Genomic DNA, 24,142 nt, shown 5'->3' with positions numbered 1-24,142 from the left:
GGAATTGGAATGAAATTTTGTGCGTGAAAGTCTTGCAAAAGCTTTCCAAAGTTACTCATCGCAGGTTGTAGGAAAAAATTGATGTACGCGCTCTGGAAATGACATTCAGTTGAAATATCAGAATGCTTGTTGGGCTTATTCCACGAAATTATTTATCGTGCCAACCAACTTTCGTTCAGTTTGAAGGAGCTGCTTCGTTGTACTGTTCGAAAGCTGCGTGGACGGAATCATTTCGTTGGAAGCGTATAACACTATATTCGAGTGTCTCAACAAAATTTCGTTCTCCCCGAAATAGAATTCCTACTGCAGTTGACATGAAATTGAGTTTTATTCGCTCACAAATACATTGATTTTTGTAACCACTCTGGTCAACATGACTTCTGGGAATATTGGGTCATAAATTTTACTGCTTCGTTCTCACGTCTCGCCTGGAACCGAATGAAAATTAATTTTTCCCGACGATTTATTTGCCTACTGAGGATAATTCGTTTCTAGGACCGTGTTATGATAATTTTTTTTTTGGGAAAGTGTGCATAAACGCTGATGAAAAAAATTCTGAAGATGCTAATGAGCAGCAACCCGCGGAAAATGTCCCGGATCCACGCATCACAAGGCTCGAGTTTGCAATAGCGAAAATAGACTCCCTAATGGTGCACTCCGAAGCCGGAGTGCGAGCTCGTGGTAATTATACCGACCGCTTGATATTGAATATCCTTTTTCGACGCGCACCATTCTCTGCTCGTTCTTACGTACAACGCACACTTCCGGTTATATTACACCTCGTTCATGTTGTTAATAATCTTTTGTTATTTCCTCTTTCAAAATAATACTGGCATCAGTTCCGTTCGTGTTTTCTCTTCACCTTATTCGCTCGGTGTCCGTTCAGTACATTCTCACATGCGCTTTATTGATTTAAGGGGGTCCTGCTTCGAAAAGTCAAAAAATCAATTGTTTTCGGGAATGGTTTTAAGATAGACGGAAATAACCCAGCATAGCGAACTTTTCGGTATGGTTTCAGGATGTTTCAAGATTACAATAACATTTTTTTAATGTGAGAAACACTAATTTGTACATGGTTTTTGCGCAAACTTTGATTGTCCAAGTTTCTCAACTGTGTACAATGCGGAGGTCGTAGGTATTGTCTGCAACAAAAATTCCACATTTTTTTCATTTTCACACATTTTCCTTCCATACGAACCTATAAAAACCCGAAAAAATGGCAAAGTTCTATATTTTTAGTGACTTGGAAAAAAAAACGCTTCTAAAAAAGAAGAATATCACTTCGACGTGCTTTCATTTATAGAATTTCGCAATTTTTTCAGATTTTTATAGGCTCGTATGGAAGGAAAATGTATGGAAATGGAAGAAAAAATTTGGGATTTTTGTTGCAGACAATAATTACGATCTCCACATTGTGCGCAACTTCGACAATCAGACTTTGTATAAGCAATGCACAAATTAGTATTTCTCACACTAAAAAAAAATGTTTTTGTACTCCTGAAATATCCTTGAAACTATACCGAAAAGTTCAGGGCCCCTCCTTAATTATTGGAATGTCTCGTGCCGTGCGTGCTCGATCGTATTTTCGAAATATTTTCGTTCCATTCCAATGCTTTTTATATTTAATAGCGAAAAACTCTTTCTCACGGTGATGAGGATGTTATTCTCGTTACGAGATAATCGTGATTGTTTCAGAAGTACGAAAACATATTCGTAATGCGAACATGAATTAGTTGTATTGGTCCGTGAATTTCAACCTCAAAAAGAGCTGTTTTCTCAAGGTACGCGCGATGCGATGAGCGCGATGATGGAGAAAACAGAGAAACGGAAAGCCGCAAGCCTTCTCCGGTAATTCTTGCCACCGCATCGCGGCTTGTACAAAGACAACTTCCCGCGAGCACTCGCAAACACAAATTTTCGCATTCCGGTGGCCGTTCTCACGTTGCAATTCCAAACATCACGTCATTCCGCCATTTTATCCACGAATTATAACGTCGAACCGCGAAAGCGTACGTTGTGCGAGCTTAGAAGATTCACTCTTACGGAATCGTTGTACCCACCGCAATGAAAGCCATGCCACGACCCTTACAGCGAGAGACACACGAGTGAGCCACGCATTTTCTTACTCGTCCGCTTTTCAATTGACTTTCCCGAGTACGCGAAAGTCTTGAGCAATTTTATGAATGCAGTCTCCTCGCGTAGTCACTCTTCAAATTGCATCCGTTGATTACCGTTGATTGCGTCGAACAAGCGACGAGAAACCAAAATCTTGTCGACGGAAATTCCCCTCGCGAATGTTGCCGGTTTCAGTATATTTTTGCACGGAATCCTTTATGAAGATCTCCCCCGAGGATCGATTACGTCGAGTTAAATAATTTCAAATGAAAATCCACGTTCAATTATTGTTCATCGTTCGCTTCAAAGGTAAGAATCTCTTAAATTTCTACCGTAGAAAGGTGCGTGTACTGAAAACGAAAATATGAGCGGAAATTTAGTTGAAAAAAGATGCAAAGCGAAATGGCATTGTAAGAAGGCACCCCGCAGAGAGACGCGAGGAGGCTTTGCTCGACTGCTTGTACGCGCGGAGGGTGCGATGGGACGGAGGATCACTAGTTTCCCTTCCGCATGTACGCCCTCGGATTCAAGGCCGGTAAGAGTCTCTGTGCCAACGAGAGAAAGGCTATAGCAGAATCCGTAATAACAGTGTACCTGTACTTAGATGCGGTTTGTGGCTTACCTTGGAATTATCTGCTCGAGAGTTTGGGCGAGCTAAACTCGCTCGTTTTACGTTTTCGCTGATAGTTTCCCTCGCCCACTGGGATTATAGCAAAGTATTAGCGAAGTGTCTGAGTGCGGCAAGGCGAGGGGGAGAGTGCGAGAGAGAAATGTTTTGTCATTCGTATGAGATTTCGAGACTCTTAAGATGCTAATCCGACGAGAGTGTCATCGCATTGTCTCCGCTCCGCGAGACCATCAAAATTCATTACATATTGCAGCAGTTTTATGCTAGTCTTCGCCGTATCCTCGAGCGATATGAAAACTGGGATAAACTTCCAAAAGCCACGTAAACCGCTTCGCAGAGCATTCACCGAATAGAATTGAGCGAAAGAGAAATCATCGAATACAATTCATCGAATGGAAAATTCATCAAATTTAAAAATTAATACGATGCTTCGGTGGGGCATGGTCGAATGAAAGATCTCTTAAAAAAATTACTCGCAGGGACCGTGCGTGAGCTGTAGAGAGCGCGACTATCGAAGGGTTTATGACGCAGGAGCAGGTCCTTATATCCATGACAAAAGAAACTGTTATCGTTTTCAACATGTTAAAGAACCTAAAAAAAATAAAAAAATCGATTTCTCCATTGAAAGACATTTCTATTAGTCTCATATGAAAGCGATGATTGTTGCGCTGCGACAATTCCGATACAGAAAGTCACGTGACTCGTTAATTTTCCAATAATTATTTCCAAAATATTGGCGAAATTAGCAAGCAGCGTGCGGATTAGTCTGAAAAACGAGACCGGCGAGACGTTGCTCGCCGTCACATATTTCACAGATTGATTTATCTGCTTATTTTTTTCTCGCATCGATACAGCTGCTATGAATAAATAGTCCGGAACGATAACGTACGGTTTCCTGTGTTTACCTGCGCAGCGTTAATTCTATGTTCTCGAGGTTTGTACATCGATAAATTTGTCAAGGGGGGATTGAGACGAAAAAATTGAATAGGCATTTGAGAACCGCTGAAATATATACGGCTATATATAATTGGGAGTATTTTCGTTTGGTGTCCTCGTCGAGTGCCGAGTTCGTACAGATTTTCTCTCGAAATTTGCTCTCTCCTGGGCACGCAATGGCACATGTCTGTGTACCATCGAGTCATAAATAGCCGGTGCAATCTGCTGCATCTCTCACACGCTTGGGCACACGCATCCGACAGGAAAATTGCAAAATATGACCGGCTCCACCTGTTGTAATGGCAGCAATTTATCCTAATACCGGGAGCGTGTGTTCGAGGAATGGTGAATGAGTATGCGGCCGGAGAACGAAAAGAATTAGAGCCGAAGATGGATCGACGAGGAAAAACAGAAACGTTGAATATACTTTACCTCGGATAATTCCCGTCAATTATAATCACTCTGTCATACAAAATTGATCTTCCGCGTTGTTGAGTCTTTCAAACCTTTCTACAAATTCATGTGAATTCGTTTGAATTTATATCAATTGTAATTCGCTGTCCACTCAAACGTCGGTCGTTTCTTTAACGATGGCAGCAGTAGAAAAATTCGAGTATTTTCAAATGATCAAAGTCTGCGTGTTGTTTCAGAAAGATACGAAAATCCGTTTCTCACAATCGCCATGAAATTTTGATATTTTCCAACGGGATATTTCACGCTTTCATTTATTTTACAAAACTTTCGAAAAACAAGTTACGAGCGATACTTCTTCGTGGATAAACACGATGTTGCAGGCCGATGCGGAAGAAGAACGAGGAAAAGGGCTAAGTGGGCAAAGCACGAGGGATTTTAAGCAGGTAAACTCAGCAGGGTTGAGTGCTCAGGGATGACGGAATCAGGCCAAAAGTGTGACCGTGTATATCCGTGTGTTTTTGTGTGTACGGACACGAATGGTATTATTGAAGGCAGTTCGCAGTTCGCTCCCTCCTCCTTCATTCCCGGCCCCTTTCGGTTCGCTTGGTGCAGCCGGTGCAAGACGAGAGATCTGCATAGGAATTATCGGGTTAATGCGCAGCCGGAAAAGTACCTGAGGGCTGAGAATAAGGGCAAGAAGAACATTGTTGAAGGCGAGAGAATCAGGCAACCGAGGAATACCGTAGAACGGGAAAAAATATGGAAATCGAAATGCAGCGAATGCGTATGTCGATTAAATCGTGGATATAACGAGTTCCCAAGCACGACGGACGGCCGAGAAAAGGGGGAGGAAAAGAAGCACTGCAGAGAAAAAGTTAGGTCGGTTTTTACGTCCACCAAGTAAGCGTGGGGCCCAAGTTTATACAGTTTGCACACGCTTGCCAAGTTTATACACGCTTGTATAATTTCGTATACGGTGAATAACGCGGATTGGAATATTGGATAAGTTTCGCATAGTGCGTACGAGAAGCTCTGTATAATGGGACGCGAAAAATCGTTAAAGACGAAACACGAGTCACTGGGTCAGGGGGCGCCTTTCATTTTCTGTTGGCCAATAAATTGTACGAGCTTTTTTTTTCTATTCTTGATACTTTGGCCTGTTTCAACGATCGCCAGTCGATGCGAGAATTCCAGTTCTGTGTTAACGTTAACATTCGACAAAATTTCGAGCAAATAATTCGAACGTATAAAGAAGTTGAACGAATAATATCAATTTTGTGATATCGCGTCTGAATTTTACTCTTTCATGCTTTCTTTTTCAACAGGGATAAAACCGACGAGAATTTCTTCTCAAGCACCGTAATTTCGTGAAATTTTAATAAATAGATAAAAAGTAGGGAATTCTTGGCGTTTTTGTAGCGAGCATATTCGGAATGATCAATAAATTCCGGCAATCTATACTGACAAAAAGTGGCCGATAAGCTTGGATTGCCGTTTGAAAAATTTGTTAAAAACATTCCACCTTCGTCACCATTAAATCGATGATCTGGGCGCGCGTGTTCAAAAGCATGATTTCAATACAAGCAAAATATAGCCTCATCAGAACATCATAGCCTCATCAAAACATAGCCTCATCGGTGCTTTCAATAGTAGAATGTAGGGAACCGCGTAAACGCGAGCCGTCGCCACGTCGTTGCTGCCAACTAAACGCGGCGTGTATCTCGCGCTCGTTAAAGAAAACGTATGCGTTCTTCCTGACAAGGAGGCGCGGCGACCTCTTTGCCCACGACGACGGAGCGAGAGAATTTTGTTGCACGTTTGTTTTTCCCTATGCAGCTGTCTTTCTCCCCGTACTATCGGGGGGCCTCCCTGCCATCGTCGCTGCATCTCTCGCTCCCCATAACCGCGCGGCGGATTGCTAATAACGCTCGCGGTAAGTTTTAATGAAAACGTCATATTTCACGCGTTGCGCATTGATATTCTCGGCTCTGCGTTCTCGGTACGAGAGAAACCGAGGCATGCCCCGTTGAGCACGCGGCGCGCGAGCTCTGCGGGTCGGAAGGGGAATATTCTCAACTGTAACGCCCCTCGCGTCGTCGCAGCGACTCTCGCGGGCTTTTCCAAGACGAATTTCATTATATTCGCAGTGTCTACTTATTACGATTCTTCGTGCGATATTAAACCATTTGTGGGCGCCGAAAATTTTCAGTTTATTGAAAGAGGCTTTGCCCGCTTTGAGGCTTCGGCTGTACCGCGGGGGGTCGAAAGTTTTGGCAACTTCTAAGAACTATAAATATTTCGGTGGCAAAAATATCGTTGTTTATTCGCAATGGTCCGAAGCCTCGTTTCCTGGAGCTCAATAAATCGCGAAGTCGACATTGGCTCAGAAACGCGCTTGGGTCAACGTTTCACCGCGCGAATTGCAGTGAGAAATTCGGCGTGCATACGACGCGAATATTTGAGCTAGTTTTACAACGGCTCAACGAGGTAGCTCGATTCGGAGAACAAGTTGCAAATAATGTGTGCAGTTTGAGCAAAGAGACCGAGCCTTTTTACTTTTTTACTCGGGCGAACCGCTGCACGCAATTTTCTACTTGCTCACAGACCGTACATAAACGTCCGAGCTTTACGGCTTCCTTTACTCTTCTCCAACAGCGTCGTTACGCGCGTTGGACGAACGAATAAAGATACTAATAGCATACCCGCTCATAAGTAAACTCGGATTGTTTTAATTTATTACACTTCACACTGGTATTTGACACGGGATCCCCTTTCGCAAATTTTTTCGATTCGACCTTCCCTTTTACTTCCGTTCATTGCGCAGTTCCCTCGCATATTCGAACTTGACATTGTCCCCGGAGTATTTTCCATGCGCCAAAGATTCGACGAAAATTTCGTTCTTTCATTTTTTCAGAACTCGACATTATCCGTAGACGAAGTTTTTTGAAAATTTAAAATTTCTCTCATATCAGAAAACTACAGCGAGTGCAAACGAAGAAAAGTTATTGGCAATATTCAACCAAATATTTGTTTTCATGAGAAAAATCAATAAAAAAGTTCTTCATTTCTAATTGATATGTCCACGAATCCTCGAGCTTCAATGAATCACCACTATGATTTCCAATAATTTCACAAATTAAGTATTGCCCTCGTGAAATAGCGTATAATTAATTGATTGCGTGAGCCCAGCCCCGAGTTTGAGTTTCGAGCTCGTTGGTAAAGCTCGTAAGTTTGAACGCTGGGAAAAAACGAGAGGATACACAATTGTAGGGAACGAAGAGAGGGTTATAACTAACCAGAAGTTTAACGGCCCGGAGGAATTAAGTTACGAGAGTCTCCCCACTATACGTGGAAGCAACATATATATAAGGTCCAGTATATTGGCCCTATAATCTTCCAACACCTCGTCTCCTTACTTCTATCGGACATCAAGCCAAGCACACGTCAGACGTAACAAGGCGTCCGCGAGAGTCGAGACTCTATATACCGCTGCTATTGCTACTAACTACTACTTTACCACTGTGTGTGCACTATAAAATAGCCAAACTTGAATTTTCTTGAGGTAAACTTAGTTCGCAGCTCCATAAATCCTCACTTTCACTACCGTCTTCCGACCTCTCGCTCTCGCTCCTCCTGGGCGCGTGAGTAAAATGTTTGAAACTCCCGATCATTAAAGGCATGAGCCGCAGCCGCGGATACGCTACGCTCTCATATAAACTCGAGTATAAATTTATTTACAATCGCACAAAAAGAACATTTTTACGGAGACGTCAGTAAGGGGAACGCGGAATGAGACATGGGAGGGAAACGACGCGAGTCGTTGGAGTACGAATTGCTTTCCGCGGGAGTAAGGAAAACACATTTGTTTTCATAGAAAAACCTCGAACGACTGATCTTCGCTTTATCGTTGTAACACAGTCTTGCATGACGATGAAGCAGGGAGGGTGAGCTTTTGCAGAGTTCGAACATTGGTTTTTGAAAATCTATCAATTTCTTAAGCGATTCTTAACCCCTCGAGCGCATCTGGGGTCAGGCTGACCCCAACATTTTTTTCTCACATGAATAGCATTTATAAGCATCTCACAAGTAAAACCTCCAATATTAAGAAATCGTTATTCCCTCTCTAAAATTAGGGAGCATAGCCACTTCATACTCCAAAGTAAATACACTTTTTGGAACGGTTGCAAAGTGGACTATTTTTCCCTTAAAGCATGGACCCTTGTCTGTAAAACTCTGTAAGGATTTTTTTAAAAACTCAGAATTTAGTTTTTTACGCGCACTATCAACATCGAGCACGTTTTTGAACAATGGAAAAAGATTTTTTTGGAAATCCGACTTTGCAGCCTTAAAGTTGGATCAATTCACTGATGGAAAAAGTGACTAAACCTTTTATTCCGAAAAGCGCATAGTTACCGAGATATTCTCGCTGTGAAGGTGTGATTTTATTATTCCAATTAAATGGATTGAAAATTTGCGTGAATATTGATGAACGGCGCTCAATCAAGTGCGAAAAATTTGGAGAGGTTTCACCGTCTGGTAATCGAGGAATTCATTGATAAAAATGGCAGGTTAAACACGGCTCTTGTGGAAGCTTTCAAAAAAATGGGAGCTGCAACAATAAATATTTCAACTTCGAGACGGTGAATCATCGGCACATTCCGCCAGAAGTTTAATACTACCTTAAGCTTTCTGTTTCCAAAATTTTATTGTGCAAAGTTGTAAAATCATTTTTCCATAATATACGCTCGAACCTCCCTAACGAAGTACCCCATGCAACAATTGTAAGTCTCTGGAGATAGTCGAGCGTCTGCGAACGATCCGCGTTGGAGATTGCAAGGGTGCTTATCAATCTGTACGAAGCCCTTGAAGTCGATACCAACATGGAGCAAAGTTTACGCTTATCAATCAGAAGAAGACGATTCTTTAAGGTAGTAAGTGGGAACGGAGAAGAAAGCACGAGGCCGGAAATCAGCTTCTGGAAGTTTGCTTAACGGAGAGATAAGTCTCCGTCCGCGTGGCATTGTTTGAAGAGACTAACGAAGGAAAGAGGAGTATCGGTATCAAGAGACGCGCCGATGGACGCATGCGCGTATAAGCATCTTTTCCGTATGTGTAGACCGCGCTGCTTTTCACCTAAAGGCTCTTTGGTTCTTTGCCAAGGTTTTTTCCAGATGCGAGATAGTAGGGCGACGGTGCGACGGGCAAGCGCGTGGATAAAAAATAAACGAGAAAGAAGTGAGCAGACCCAAAGTAAATGAGACACACAGATCAGACCCGTTGAGCTGAGAGTATGGACGCGAGCAGACGCGGTAACGGTGCGACACAGAAGGGAGTGCAGACACGAGGATTAGAGTACGCGTGTGTGGGAAAAAGAGGCATGAAGATAGAGAAAGAAATATAGCGAGGCCGGTTGGGCCGGGGGGGGGGGGGGGGAATATATAAGTAGAAATAGAGAGAATAGTGGTCCAGGATTTTCCAGTTTGAAATTACATCACGGAGCAATAACGAGGGTGCAATAATAGCGCACGGCAAACGGAGAAGTGAAAGAGGTTGCAGAGCAAGCGGGATTGAAAGAGGGCAGTTGGCGTAAGAGCCAGAGAGAAAGAGAAAGAACGGGCCGGGGGGGAGGTTACCATTGCTCGAGCTCCGGCTTCAAAGCTCAGGCAAACATCCCAACCTCGGAGTTTCTCAGAGATATCTTAAAGCGCAATAACCAAGAAGTCCTACTGCACCGTTCCCTTGCACGCTCCTCACAAATTCTCCGTCTTACGGGCCCAACTCCGTTCGTGGCTCCTCTTCAGTTCTTTCTCGAAAGAAAATGGTGAAAAGCGCTTTGAAATCCTTAATAAAGCAGCCCCTTCTCTCGTCCGATGTGCGCGTAAGGCCGAAAACTATGCTCGCGTTCTCAGGACAGCTCGAGGCTGTTATTCCCTGGATTTTTTCCTCTTTCATATATTCGGGTCAAAATGCTGCATCGGGTCAACGACACCTTTTTTGATTTTCCACTCAGAAACATTGCTCATTTTAATCCTGTTGAAATTCGCATAAACGAAACAAAGCGACAAACGCGTTTTGGCGTTATTACCACTTTCGCTAGAATTAGTTGGATTTTTTTGTCACATTTGTTGTCTCACCTTTTCATTAAAAGTCCCAGCAAACACGCTTTGATTACTTTGCCAACTTTCGAGTAGAGTCTACGCGAAGACGTAACTTCTACATTGCAAAGTTACAAAAATTATCGGAGTTGTGATCGCTGCGGTGAAACTCGTTTCATCCACTCGAAGTGGAAATCATATTTCGAAGTTTGCTGAAAAAAAGTACCGAAACGTTGCATTCCAACGATGCGGAAATGACGGGATTGACGAATTCGCGAGCTTCTAGTCGAATTTCCGTGTCGCTACTGCTCATGTTTTAATTTCCAATCGAAGAGAAGGGCCCGCGAAGTTCCTGTGTGCTCCGCCACTTTTTTAGCTCGTTCATGCGTCACCAAAAATACGAGAATTCTCTCGAAGCATAGATTGAGCCGGTGAATCGAAAAATCAATAGTATTGAAGGAAATTTAAACGTGGCATTGCATCGACGAACGGTTTTCACCTGCTCCTGCTAAAGAGGCAACGTTCGTTCAGTGGCTTTTTTCAGAGATCGTGAATCTCGGTCGTGCCTGTCAAAATTACGGGATTTCCTCGGAGGTTTTTTTCGCTCGGTTATTATTACTCGCGGTACGCAGCGCGCTCACATTTATGATCTCTTCCGCATGCGTCCGAGGGAATTTCCGGGCCAGCGACCGTCCGTAATCGCACATTGGTACAATATCGTTTTATTACGCTCTTTCTACATTATCAAAGTCATTTATTTTAATACGAAACCATGAATAAGACACAATGTGATATCCGCACACGAGCCTCCTGGCCGAAAGATCGTTCATAAGGCCTTCTCCGCTTTCTTCTTTCGCATCCTTACGCTCGATTGCGTTTGACAGTGTGACCGGCTCGGTCCACCAGCTGAATTCCTCTGACAGGAGGCACGGGTGGCCCCCGTCTGCGGTGAAAGGTCAGATTGGAACAAGCTTGGGAATGTTCACGAGCTCGAAATATAAAGGGATCAGATTGAGACAGAAAGAAAGAGAGTTACAAACGCCAGGTTATCCTGATGCCCGAGAGAATAAGAAGAAAGGGAGAGCAATGAATGGAGTAGATTGGCTCCGAAGTATAACAACGGATTTATCTTATTGGAGAGGGCCAATGCGAATGAGAGAAATGGCCAGAGATGAGGATAGATAAAGTTAAATCTTCTCTCTTTTATCTCTATTTTTATTTCCCTCTGGCTTCTGGCCCCGATTTTCTCTACTCCAATAAGCCATAGATATATATCATTAAATGTGCCAGCGTTTTGTATCGTTACGGACGGTTCACGGAAGCGGGGGCTCAGGAACCACCGAAGTATGATATTATATTGCGTTTACCTAGATTTTTTCACTCCCCGATAAATATACCGAGGTGTGTATAATGATACGTGAACATATGACTTGCTTTCAATGGAAATATGTAGAGCTGCGGTCATAATCTCTCCACGAGTCATAACCGTAATAAAGTACGTGTGTTTCAACGCTTCCATTAATCTCGCTGTAAATATTAAGTTTGCTTTTCATTATGAAGAGAGAATCGGACGAAATGAGACAGCTTAAAACGACAGGACGGGACACGACGATCTGGGGGATTGGAAGTGATTTTTCTTGGATTAATCTGCGGTTTACTTTAGAATCTCGAAGCTTCACAAGTACGAGGGGAGAAGACAGTTGAACCAGAAGATTTACATTTTTTCTTGCGAGAATTCAAGCATATTTGCCCCACGAATTTATAACTTGTTAATCTCAATCGTGCTACGAGGCTTTGCTTCTTTCCCCTTTTGTGTTTTTCCCCCTACTCCATATAAATGACAAATTTAGGCACGTACGTAAATTTTCACGCTGACAAGTTCAGTCATGTACCAAATGTTCTCGTGCTAACGATCAAGCACTTTTTTTCCACTCTTTCATTTTTCATACTCGAAAAGCTCGAGGACGAGAACGAGAACTGGGAATAATTTTGACTTTAACTATATTTCCGGTGACTAGCAAGTTATTTTTATTCGAATTTGTTGAAAAGTAGAATGTGCATTATCCCAAATGCGATTCCTCAATTGATGTGTTCAAATACAAAAATGTTGTTTAAAAAATGTCATGAAACGTGATTGTGAGCTTCCAGTTTAACACGAGTCTGATTTTTTATCTTTTCCGGTTCCCTGCCGTCGCGCGGTCCTTCATCCAATGTTATTCTTGTTTTGTTTTCTTGTCGGATGTATTCAAAGACTTAAAGTAGTGCGGGGACGATAATGTGCTCCATGCTTACAGAAGCGTTACGTGCTTGGCCATGAGGAGAAACAAGGAAACTTGTACTCGAAGTTAAGGCAGAATACACAGAGTGTCAGGGGAGAAGCGCCGATAGGGTGCACTGCTATGTTGCTCCTTGGAACATAGAGACATTACACTCGTACTTTAGATAAGGTGAGAGCGAGCGAGGGTACTCGTTCGTTGAGTTCCACACGGTAGCGCGCGGGAATTCAACCCTCTCGGAACAGCACACACGTCGAATCGGTGAGCGAGGAGCAAGAGAGTGGCAAAATGCGCTAGAGGAAAGCTTGCTTCTCTCGGGATATCTCCCTCGCTTGTCGCAACTAAATCACGATTTACAGAGCTCTGAGACTCTCAAAACGACTGGTCGAGCTTCTCGCACCCTTCAACCTTGTTGCACATAATATATAGGCCGATACACAACTGATAATGGAGGAAAAAGCATTAAATTATTCTCAATTCAACTCCGCAGGACCAGACACAGCTTGGGTAAGCTACAATATTATTTACCGATTTTCGCACTACGAAAAATCTCGTTTAGTCGGACGAAGAAATGTTGGACTCGAGTGCTTTTGTTCTTGGTCCAATTAAGTGAGATTTCGTTCGATACACAAATTTTTAAATAAACAGTGGGATATTTTACGTTCAGGTTTCGTCAACTTACGTTCCAATTCATCGTGACCGGTGCTGCTCGACTCGTTTTTTAAATTTATTTCATGCTTTATCGCCGCGTTTATCAAATATTCGTGTTGGAAGAGGTTTAAGCTTCATTGAAATCTGTTTGACATGTAAAAATTAACAAATTTCGGCTAAGATCCACGCTACGAATGTGATTCGAGTCGAATATTAAAAAAAATTTTATCCGGACATGGATTTGTTGAGAATAACGAGAATGATCGTTTCTTTGGTTTATTAAAACTCATCGTGAATTAACGCAAATTTGTCGCCCAATTAATTTCACTTGTATGACGAAGGGTCGTGGAGTTTTCGTCGAACGGAGAAATTCACAAGATTTTATGCACAGCTGTTTTGTCAGAGTTTTGAGCTTCTTTATATCGTCTCTGGAAAAAAAATAAATAAAATAAGAAAAAAAACGTTTTTCGTGCCTCTCATGCCTTCGGACAGAGGCCAAACTGTCGGACCCACATAACCGCATTATCGATAGTATCTGCAGTGGCGTGACGGCGATCTCTGGGCCCTCCATGGTGCGTGAGATCGCACAATCTTCGGTCGACCATCCACTCTTTCACTCTTCCTCACTCTCTTCCTCTTTATATCGTTAAAGTATATCTTGTACGTGGGAATAATACGCGTGTAAGCTTGTGCGCTATCTCCCGTGTGCTATATTTGTGAGCGCCTGTGGGATCGACAGGGAATTATTAAGAATTCACCGCGGTCGTGGTGCCGTGGCCACGGTACCTCATTTTATTTTATTCTTGTAGAATAATGAGGCACGTACGCGGGGGGAGAGGCGGACGAGAAATAATCGCCTCGCCAACAGCTGATAAAAATTGTTGAAATTTTTAATCCTATTGAAATTAGTCGCTGCAGATATCTATCAAATTTTTAGTTAGTGTTGGTGGTTTTCAAAAGCTGGGAACAAAATCGACCCATTTTCTCGGTTTGGACGTACGCCAATTCTGGGACTAGTGACACATGAATTTTTCCAATTCCCATTCGATATGAAATTTTGTTGATTCTCGAAACTTTTGTTTACGCACTATCTCCATCGTATTCACGCTATTTTTTTCAACGTTACAATCTACGCGATGCGTGGGTGTTATCGGCCCGAGTTTCCTTATTTAATGAGATGTTGGAATGTCCACAAACGTTGATAAAGATATTACGGAACTACTTCAGCTGCCAAGTAATTCCCAGATATGTCTGCTTGCGTAATTCTCTTACGAATTCCCAGAACATACGTTCGAATATTTCAAAATATCGAAAACAAAATTCAGCGAGAATTCAAATGCCTAGAAATTATCTCAAGAAAGCAGCGGTTATCGTTAAAAATTTCAGTGAAATCGTGTCCGTATACTTGGGACTTGAAACGAAAACAAGAGAACTTGAAATTATTTTAAAATTGGGCAAATTTTACAACTTTTTCATCGACTTAAACTTTTCCTCCAAGTTTTTTCGCTTCATTCTTTTACGTTCGTAATGAGCACTCGTTCCATCTCAAAACAGCTGAGTAGTTTATTCGATTGGTGTTGAATTCATTTCATTGGATTTTTGTGCTCGTGATTTAGCGAGTTTATCAGTTTTTACTGAAAAAAAAGTGAGGTAAAACTGGATGCAGTGTTCGAGAAAGTACGATTTTAATCATATTTATCTTTGCTAATATATTTCTTCGTCGGATTCTCCGAAATTCGAGCTTTCATCTTCCCCCCCCCCCCCATCCCCTTTTTCTATGCTTCTTCGTGGTTCAAAGTAAAAGCGATAAACCCTCTCGCCCGACTATATTGAGAGCTCTCTTATCCGATTCGCGCGCGCGTGCGGTTGGTAGATTCAAAAGAGAAATATTCGGGGAGAACGAGGCAGCGGAAGTACCGAACTCTTTTCCCTCGGTCTTTGTATACGCGTATCTATGTACTGGGGGAAAAAGTAGTCTCAGAGCGCGAAGGAACTGTCGGCGACTTCGCCTCGAACGCGGAGCAGACCAAAAGCGAACTGGGAAGGGCTCCGGAGTCAAATCAGAAAATCGCGAATCCTGAAACTCCCCGCGCGATAGACAAGACAAACTTCTTGGAACGTCGATAAGCTGAAGCTCGAAAACTTCCCTCCTCACTAAGAGATTATTCGAGTTTAGAAGAATTTTGCCCTACGAATGTTCGCTAAATCAAAAATATTGACACCGACTAAACGATCGTCGTCTTATCTTCCAAATTTTCATGTCAACTATTTCAGTGATAATTGAGTTCTTCCGTTTCGAAAGCTCCTACATTCGTGCTTGGCTCTAATTTAGATAAACGAATATTTTGCGGTAACGATGAATGTTGACGGTATTCGAACGAGCACACAAATTATTCGCGTGTCATATAATCACCGTACATTATTCTCGATTCTGTTTCGCAGCTCGTTCATTTTATTCGAACATGATTTTATTATTCCGACGTAACGTTCTTCAACGATAATCCAAGCTGTTTTTCCGAAGTGTACGTGTCACGAGGAATGTTCGGTTGATCGAGTCTGCACGTGATTTTTCAAATTTATTTATTTTTTCTCGATCTCAGTGCCGAGCTGTTTCAACGTAAATTTTCGAAACTGTTTAAAGTTACATCGGTGAAGAACGCGCTCGTAAATAGCATCGATCAGAGTTTCAAGCTTATAATCCCGTCGAAACGTCGCTGAATCACTTTTTTCGTTGACGAAAATGAAATTGTTGCTGGACTTCGAAGTGAAGATCGAATAAAATTAGTGAATTTATTTATAATAGACTCGGAGGAAAAGTTCCAGATAATTGACATTCCGACGGCTATATTTAGTCTATTTTTGATGCAAAAAAAAAACAGTAATTGCCCAACGGGCGAGCTTATCAACAACATCGTTGATGACAAACTACCAAACACGTATTCCGCACGGTATGAAACAACCCTCGGAGATTATCACCATTTTTGTACCACATGGGACAACATGGCAGGTGGGGTTCGAAGCTCGTTCTACTTCGAACATAAGGTCGGGACTGGAGGAACTTCTACTGGCCTATGTAACCTGGCTGTTTGGGAAAACAAGTTTTTCTCAGAGTTTTTCCTGCTCATATACAAACTTCGGATCTGGTTCTTATTTTTACGTGGGGATATACACACACACACACGAACAGGTACATTCTTTACTGAGAGTCTCGGATACTTTTGCAATCAACGTCTAGTGGACGATCTCTAGAGGGAAAATAGCGTGTTTGCTTGAGATCTCTATGGGACGTTTGCGCGAGGAAAGCTTCTGCGAACAGCTTGTTTCCGTACAAAAGTGAAGAGTAAGAGTGCGAGGGTAAACGACGGGGACCGTAAGCGAGCGGCGGAGTGGAAGTCGTTGAAAAGGTGGTAAATAAAATAGCAGGCTCTCATTGACGAAGAAAAAAAAGCTTAACGAAAATCAACATTTGTACAATTGTCCCTTCGCGAAAATGGGGAAAGATCAAAAGGCGAGGCACAACCTGAACTCGGGAGACGCTTTCTGATAAATAGTGGAAAAAAATTTCGACCAGTTTCGAAAAAAAAAAAAAAAAAAAAAAAAAAAAAAAAAAACAGTATCTACATCCAGCTTTGACGAGAATTATTGGAACGATTAATTCGGGACTAATGATGCTGCTTCACAAAAGCAGTGATTTAAAGTTCAAATTTATGTCGGTAGCTTAGGAAACGACGAAAATATAGCTTTTTCTTTTCTTTCCAGTGGAAGCATCAGCAACGGTTGAATACGTCTCGCTGCTTTTCGTAGCGAGATACTCGAGTATTTTGTTCGTCGAAAGTCCATTTTTTACTCTCAAGTACGTTTATTCAACATTATTTTCATTTTATAGCCCCCTTCGCATTACATATGACGGAAATAAACGATTTAGGGTCCACACAAGTGTAGCGTGGATGGGCCAGGGGTTAGATACTAAAATCATGCTCAAATAATAGAAAAAAATCGCCCCTCGAAACCGTTGAACTGGGTCATGTTTCCCCAATCCTTCGCAAATAATAACTTTGGATTTCATCGGAGCTAAATCGCTTTGAGGGTGGAGGCAAGCTGGTACAGATTTTGCTCCGACTCCCTCATATACGTATGACTCGAGCGTGTACAGGATTATTCAAAATTTCCATCGCTCAGGCCCATCAATCGTCGGGCACTGTCGAAACTCCTGCTCGCTGAGTTTGGCCCTTAAAAGCGTGAACTTTCTTGCCTCCTTGGCTTCATTTCCGTGCCAAACTATACCAACAGTTTTTTCGTGCAAAAAAGTCTTCTCGAGACGTCTAACGATGCCCGAAAATAGCAACAAAAATGTTGAGCACTTGAGAAAGAGCAATTTAACGTAATTTCAGCGTCATCCAATCAGCAGCTGCATTAAATTATAAATTCGAAGCGCCGTCGTGCGAGTACATTAAATTCAGGTCCGCACGTCGTTGCTAGTACGTAAGCACAGAAAATACCGTTGATTTGCAAGTTTCTATGAATCCAAGTGCAAGGAAGCGCGACACGTTTGAAAAGTTGGACCCGTAAATTAGTCCTATTTAAGTGTGATCCTCCCAGGATTCTGTAAGAGCCTGTACGTAATAAGTGCCCGGAGAGGTTGGCGCGAGGCTCGAAACACATGCACACGTGTGTGACAGCCGACGCGAAAAGAGGGAGCAGGGGCGGCGGCGAGGGCTCGGATAAGGAGAAGGAACGAGAGAGTTTTGGTCTGGTTTGCCTCACGCCCATGAGAGAGGCTAATACGCCAAGTTAACCACTTGGAAATCCGCTTTAATGCCGCGGGCACTGTTCTCCAACTTCGGATAAACCAGAGGCTGAAGAAGGTGAATGTGGATGTTGAGAGAAGGCGGGCGGGGGAGTGGTAGCGAGGGGAGGGACTTAAGTTCCGTTGGATCGAGGGGGTGAAGCGGCTGAGTACTTGGACAGGGAGAAAGAGCGCGAGGGAGCAGGAAGAGCCTTTGGCTGTGCATGGAAACATCGCGTTTCTCTCGCTGCGCGCACTCTTGTTGCGTTGCGTCGCTCGCGTCTCAGCGGCATTTCGCCAAAACTCTCGCTTCCCCATTCGCGTCTCATCGCGACGAAACTCCTCGACCAAGTTATCTCCCGCGCGCGTATTTCGGCACGTACGGACTGACGCGTACCTGTGCTTTGGTAAATCGCGATGGCAAGTTTGACCGTCGCAGGGCATTCATTTGCATAACGATTAACTCAATTAAGGCTTTAGGTCTGTCGGCCTGGAGGAATCTGCCGCTTGGAGCGCGTACACGTCGATAAAATACGAGTAAACCCATGGCACTGGGATTTCGAACGCTCGTGATTGGCGAACGGGATAGAATCGAACGGCGTCGAAAATTACTGATTGTATGAATGGAGAAAACTGTGGATTCCCAGAATTTCATTGGCATAATCGTTTACGATTCGCTATTGAACAATATCACGTCAGGATTAAGGACCGGGCGCACATTCCTCGGATTTTATTACGAGAAATATATCGTAAAAGATCGAAGTTGGGACGCGATCGGAGACATCGATAACTCCGGAAGTAAAAAAGCTCTTTTCCCTCGACTCTTGCCACATTTTATTTACTCCGTTTTAGTTCAAGATGGAGTATACGTTAAGGTGGTCTACGTACACGTATATTTACGTGTATATAATGGTACGCCTCTCGCCACACCATATACATATTCGCTTTTATCGTTGGTGGTAGCCGGGAACACGCTTATCCATTCTCCATAGCCATTAACCCAGTGAACCACGATCCTCGAGAGCAAAACGTCGGGCTGTTTGTCTTAGCCTCGGAACCGAAGCTCGCGCACCCCTTTTCGTTCGACAAAGACGATTAAATGTAGGGAACGAATGAAAAAAAACGTCTTGTTTTGCGACGATAAACTTCTTGAATCTTTGTTCGTCAGCAGGCGCCAAATGGGGAGAATGACTTTTGAGAACTTGCAGTGTTTTCTTGTCACTTGGACTAAATTATTCATCGAATTTCACAAAATTTAGTGGAGGAACAATCGAGGAGAAGGAAACTCGAAGAGTTTCCTTCTCTGCTCTCGCTTTTGCCTCGATCCTGAAAACACGAGCAATAATTTATGCCCTTCTTTAAAGACAGTTTCACAACTCGAGTTTATTCCACCGTTATCAATATTCAATCCCAACGCATTTGGCTTCTTTGTTTGCATTTGTAGCCGCACAGGGACGAAAGTTTTTCGATTCGAAAATAGAGACTTTTAATATTGCGCTTCGGTTTATTTTCTATAGAACGCCCCACTCGCGTGTGTACCTTCGGCTTTGGCTCGTATCTCTCCATTGTGTGTTCCTAACATTTCGAAATGTTTCTTCGCACGTATTTCCATCAAATGGGAAACATACGTAGGCCGCTTTTTATACTTTTTATTATCGACAGTTCTGTTCGGTGATGTACGCACACACTCGTATGTCTGTACGAATGACAGCGGCGTTCTTTCTAAGCTTGGGTCCTCGTAAAAAGTAGAACGTGTCATTAAACAGCCCAAGGACGCTTCAGCTTTACGAGTGTTTCGGTGGAAAAGCTCAAGATTAGCCGAGCTGATATTGGACGGAAATCTGCGAATACGCCTCCACCTTTTTTCTCTTCTTTTTTACTAATAAAAAAGTGGCTTCAGCATCGTCCATTTTTTTTTCACCGTATTCACTTCTGTTGTGAGAAAGGGCCTTTTCACTTGTACAGAAGCAATAAACGCAGACGTATATTTTTTTGAGTACACAATTGTAGCCACGCACCGTAGTTTCCTCGCCGCGCTTCATACATCCCGAATAAATCCCAATGTTTTTCCTTTTTATTTTTAAGCATGGGAACTTAAATTCTAACCTTCAAAATATTTGAAATTTTATATTCCCCGGTTTTTTTCAACGTTCGTACTTTCGAAAACGTGACACGATAAAATTGAAGATGAAAAAAAAAAAAATATACGAAATATCCAACGCGATTGACGAGATATAAGGACAAGACGTAAAAACGTAGAAATCGAAGTCGAAATAAAATTTCTTCAGGGCTTGTTACGACTGTTACTTTCAGATGAGCGAGCATCACCCGTTTTCGGTTTAATAAAAATTCTCTATCTCAAAAAAATCGCAATTCAGCGATTCGAAGGCGAGGAAACAAAATGAGAGAAACTCGCAGATTTTTCAAATAACATTTTACGTCGTGATTTTTCGAAAATATTACGCTCCGAAATTCGATTCGGCGATTTCACTTAGTACAATCTCATCAATCGAGACAATCGAGATTTCATTGATCTCACAAGACGAATGAGAGCGCGACGCGACTACGAAGAATCTCAACGAAGGCTCGTGTTGTACAAAAAATGATCATTTCGCGGGTGCTATCGGTTACGAAAGAAAATGTTTACTGCGAAATTATCTCCATAGATATATCGCGAAGGACGATAACTCAAAAAACTTCCGTTCGCGTGAGTGCCCTCGTCGTTTTTTCGCGGGAAACGTTCAGCATTTTTTCGTTGCTGATGGTTTTCTAAAGCGAGGTTATACCGCCGTAAAGAGAAAGTAACTCGGGAGAAAGCTCCTTCGATTTTTCATTTTCGAAGGCCTTTAAAAAAGCACCCACCGACAGACGAGAACGTGCAGAGGGTGAAGCAGCGCACAGCACGCTGCGTAATGAGAGAAAGATCGAGAGAGGGTTTTACCGCGAAGAAAGCGTTGCGGTGCGTGCCCGTAATCGTGCGAGGGAGCTTACGCTCTATTTTCATGGATACACCAACCTCGTATATGAATACATCAATGTAGAATGCCGGAATATTTCACGAGTGAATTTCGAGATTTTGAGGAAAATACGAGCGGTACGGGCGCGGTTGGAACTTCCGTGAATAAGCGATGGAGGGCAAGTGAAATTTTGGCGAAACCGTGATTCTGTCCATGGTGAGTCATGGAGAAAAAGTGCGGACAGGCTTCCCTCTGAGCTTCGAACGATTTTATTTCTCCCGCCCACAGTCGATAAAAATCCGACGAAGCCTGAATCAGGAAATAAAGGAATCCGTTGACGCTTTTCTTCATTATTTTTTTGGTTTACGGTCGCATAAACTTTTGCGACGTCTTTCAAGACACTCTCAATAAATTCGAGACGCGAGAAGCAGCGGGGTCGTTTGCAACGAGGGTTCTAACTCGGCCTCCTTCTCTCTCCGTCCGTTTCGCTCCTTTTAACGAAAATGCAAACATGTTCGTTACACCGATTTACGAGTCGCGTGTGTATCTGGGTCCAGAAACGCTCCTATCTCGAGGGTGCAAGTAAGCGTGCGATCCATAAAGATGTATAGTAAAAAAATTGTACTTACATCGAGGAACGTTGTAAAAAGTGGCGTGCGACGAGAGTGAATACGCGTAAAGATCGATATCTGTATGCATTTTCCTAACACGTATAGATTTATGTTGATGCAGCTGCTATATCGGCGTCGAGAGAAAGAGTAGCCGCGCAAAGTCTCCGCGCCGTGCGAGAACTACATTCGTAGTTCTCGCGTATTTGCCGGCTGCTCTCGCCCCGAGCCGGAAATTCAAGGAACCGAGATGGAAAATGGAGAGACGCATGAGCGAGAAATTCGAGAGTTGGGCTGCAACGAAATTGCTTCTCAAGCTTCCCTCCGCCATTCTTCGTATATACATATAAACCTAAGCATCCAACGATTTATTGTGGCGTTGGTGAAAATTTAGGCTTTTCGATAAACTGGGAACGCGCTTGCCTTTTTCCATGTCGTCTATGCTTGCCTAAGCTCAGTGCACTCACATGTTTACGCTCAAATTTACATAGATAAATTATGACTCGAGCTATTTTCGGAGTGCCTTCCACCGGCTGCGATATGCAGTACAGACACGATGCGATTATTTCGACTCAACGTGAGAGTGTGATTTCGCGTGTGCCTTACGACGAGGGTTATTCGATGCTTTTGAAGTCCGCAGCCTCGTAGCGCAGGAGGAAGTTATTTTTTCATCTTTTCTTCGTCGTTATCGTTCCAGTTCTTTCTGCGCAGATGACCCATTTTCTTTTAAGAGAACGAAAAATTCAAGTGAATTTATTCCTTTGATCTGATCACGTTCGTTATTTTCAAGAATGTTTTTTCGTTTTTAAACTTTTTTATCAAACTCTTAAAAATCAGCGAAAATCTCAGATCCGAGGCTCATTTTTACTGTTTTGAAATGTCAAACATTGCACTCACGAAGTTTCATGTCAAATGTACGATCTCGGAATATCAAAGGTTTCTAAGAATTATTCCATTTGAAGTCAACATCGATTTATGATGATTTTTTTATGTGTACGTATTCACTGAAGATAGAATGCCGGACGAAATTTCCATCAACTTCAATTTTTCCTATACTCAAAGAAAATCGATGCTTATTTACCAGGGATAAATCATAGCTTCACCTTTCCTCGTGAAATGGAGAAGTATACTTTGGTGCAGTCGAGTTGCAATCTAACTCGCGATACGAAAGTTTCGTCTGTGACGCCAGCAGCGAGATATACACCGGCAGTAATATCTTAGATTATCGTATACAAGTGCGAGTGATATACGCCAACTATAAACTGCGAAGAGTTAAGTTATGGGGGAAACTGTGTGCCAGGTCAAATGGTGAATTCGAGTAACTTTGGTTCTATCAAGACTCTTGGAATTTCTCCATAATCATCAACTAATTGGCGTTTTAAAATATTCGTCAATTAAATTGAAAACGTATAAATGTCAGTCATCGATGCTTTTGCAGGGAAATGTAGATGATGGGGGCAAAACGAGAAACTGCGTTTGAAAGAGTGAAAATATTTAGTCACTTTCATTATTTTGGTCATCAAATAATCCAATTCACTGTTGTGTAAAGTGAGAAATATCTTTGAATAACGATTATTCGTAAGTAGCATCGTCTCGTTTTTCTCCTAAAAAACGGTTTTAAACCGTTATATTTTGCCATAAAAATGTAGACACTACACTGATGCAAATTTGCACCTACGAAAATTTCAAGTGTCCAGAACTTCAAAATTCCTTACTTCGCAATTCGGCCATTTTTCCATGACAAAACTTTATTTAAAATTTTTTTAAATTATTGTAATCGATTACCAAGGAATGCGTTACCCCTGAAAAGTTCTCGTTGTAAGATTAATTCCATACGTTCATGGATGAAATAAAGTGCAAATTTGTACCAGTGTGGTGAGTGTGTGACCTCAAATGGAGTGTGGTGTCTACGGGTTAAAACAATAGAGAAATGTACATTGAAAAAATTCAGCACTCACAATATTGAAGTCAAGATTCTTGGCGATCCAGTCTCGACCCTCTTTGAATTCTTCATGGAGGCCCATTATGTAGAGTGTGTCCATGGCGTCGATAATCGTCGCTCCCATTGACGCACCAAATATATTAGGATTATGACCTTTCTTCAAAATGGGACTGAGCTCGTTCTTGCCCCAGGCGTATCTGACGTAATTGTCCCAGCCGTGTTTCATCATCTGTTAAAGAAACGAACAAAACAATCAATCATCATGCATTTGACGTATATAATATTACGAAATAGTACCAGAACTGGTATAATTCAATTGCGAAATTTCGAAACATCGATTTCGTTTGAAACGACGTGCATCATATTAATTTTATTTTTTGTAAAAGTACCAAATTCATATCCACAAACATTTGCAGGAAAAGCATTTTTATCGCGGTACATAAATAACGCGTTGCGGAGAACGGATCTCGGGACGTTTTCTCAAAATTCTGTCCCCGTCTCTCTCCGTTTCCAAGCTAATTGCTTGCTGTCTCACCCCCCTCGTTTTTCCCTATCTCTTTCTCGTGCGCTCGTACTTCACTCCCTTCTCATCCGTGCACAGTCCTCATTAGCCACGTAATTGCGGCTAATTTGTCCACAGAACACGAGTACCGGGTAAATGCTGGGGGTAACCACCTGCCATATATGCCGGGTGGAAAGAGAAATTGAGAATCAGAATTACAGAGCGAAAGGAG

At 42.5% G+C, this 24,142-nt stretch overlaps 1 protein-coding gene and 1 long non-coding RNA gene across 6 annotated transcripts in view; one reads left to right on the top strand and one right to left on the bottom strand.

The window, feature by feature from the left end:
• The window catches only part of LOC122409854 (mannosyl-oligosaccharide 1,2-alpha-mannosidase IA-like), a 336,122-nt gene that overhangs the window by 19,934 nt on the left and 292,046 nt on the right, over nucleotides 1–24,142 (bottom strand). For all 3 annotated transcript variants that reach the window (XM_043417727.1, XM_043417726.1, XM_043417728.1), the window contains one exon: nucleotides 23,425–23,637. In XM_043417727.1, coding sequence (XP_043273662.1) covers nucleotides 23,425–23,637 — 213 coding nt within the window. The remainder of the gene's footprint in view (nucleotides 1–23,424; nucleotides 23,638–24,142) is intronic.
• LOC122409861 (uncharacterized) overlaps nucleotides 1–24,142 on the top strand; it is a 129,037-nt gene that overhangs the window by 22,404 nt on the left and 82,491 nt on the right. The gene's annotated exons all lie outside the window — the stretch shown is intronic.

Source organism: Venturia canescens, chromosome 4 (genome assembly GCF_019457755.1).
Source record: "Venturia canescens isolate UGA chromosome 4, ASM1945775v1, whole genome shotgun sequence".
In the NCBI taxonomy this organism is placed as follows: Eukaryota; Metazoa; Arthropoda; class Insecta; order Hymenoptera; family Ichneumonidae; genus Venturia; species Venturia canescens.
Note: the sequence above shows the minus strand (reverse complement) of the source record. Positions and strands in the feature narration are given on the sequence as shown.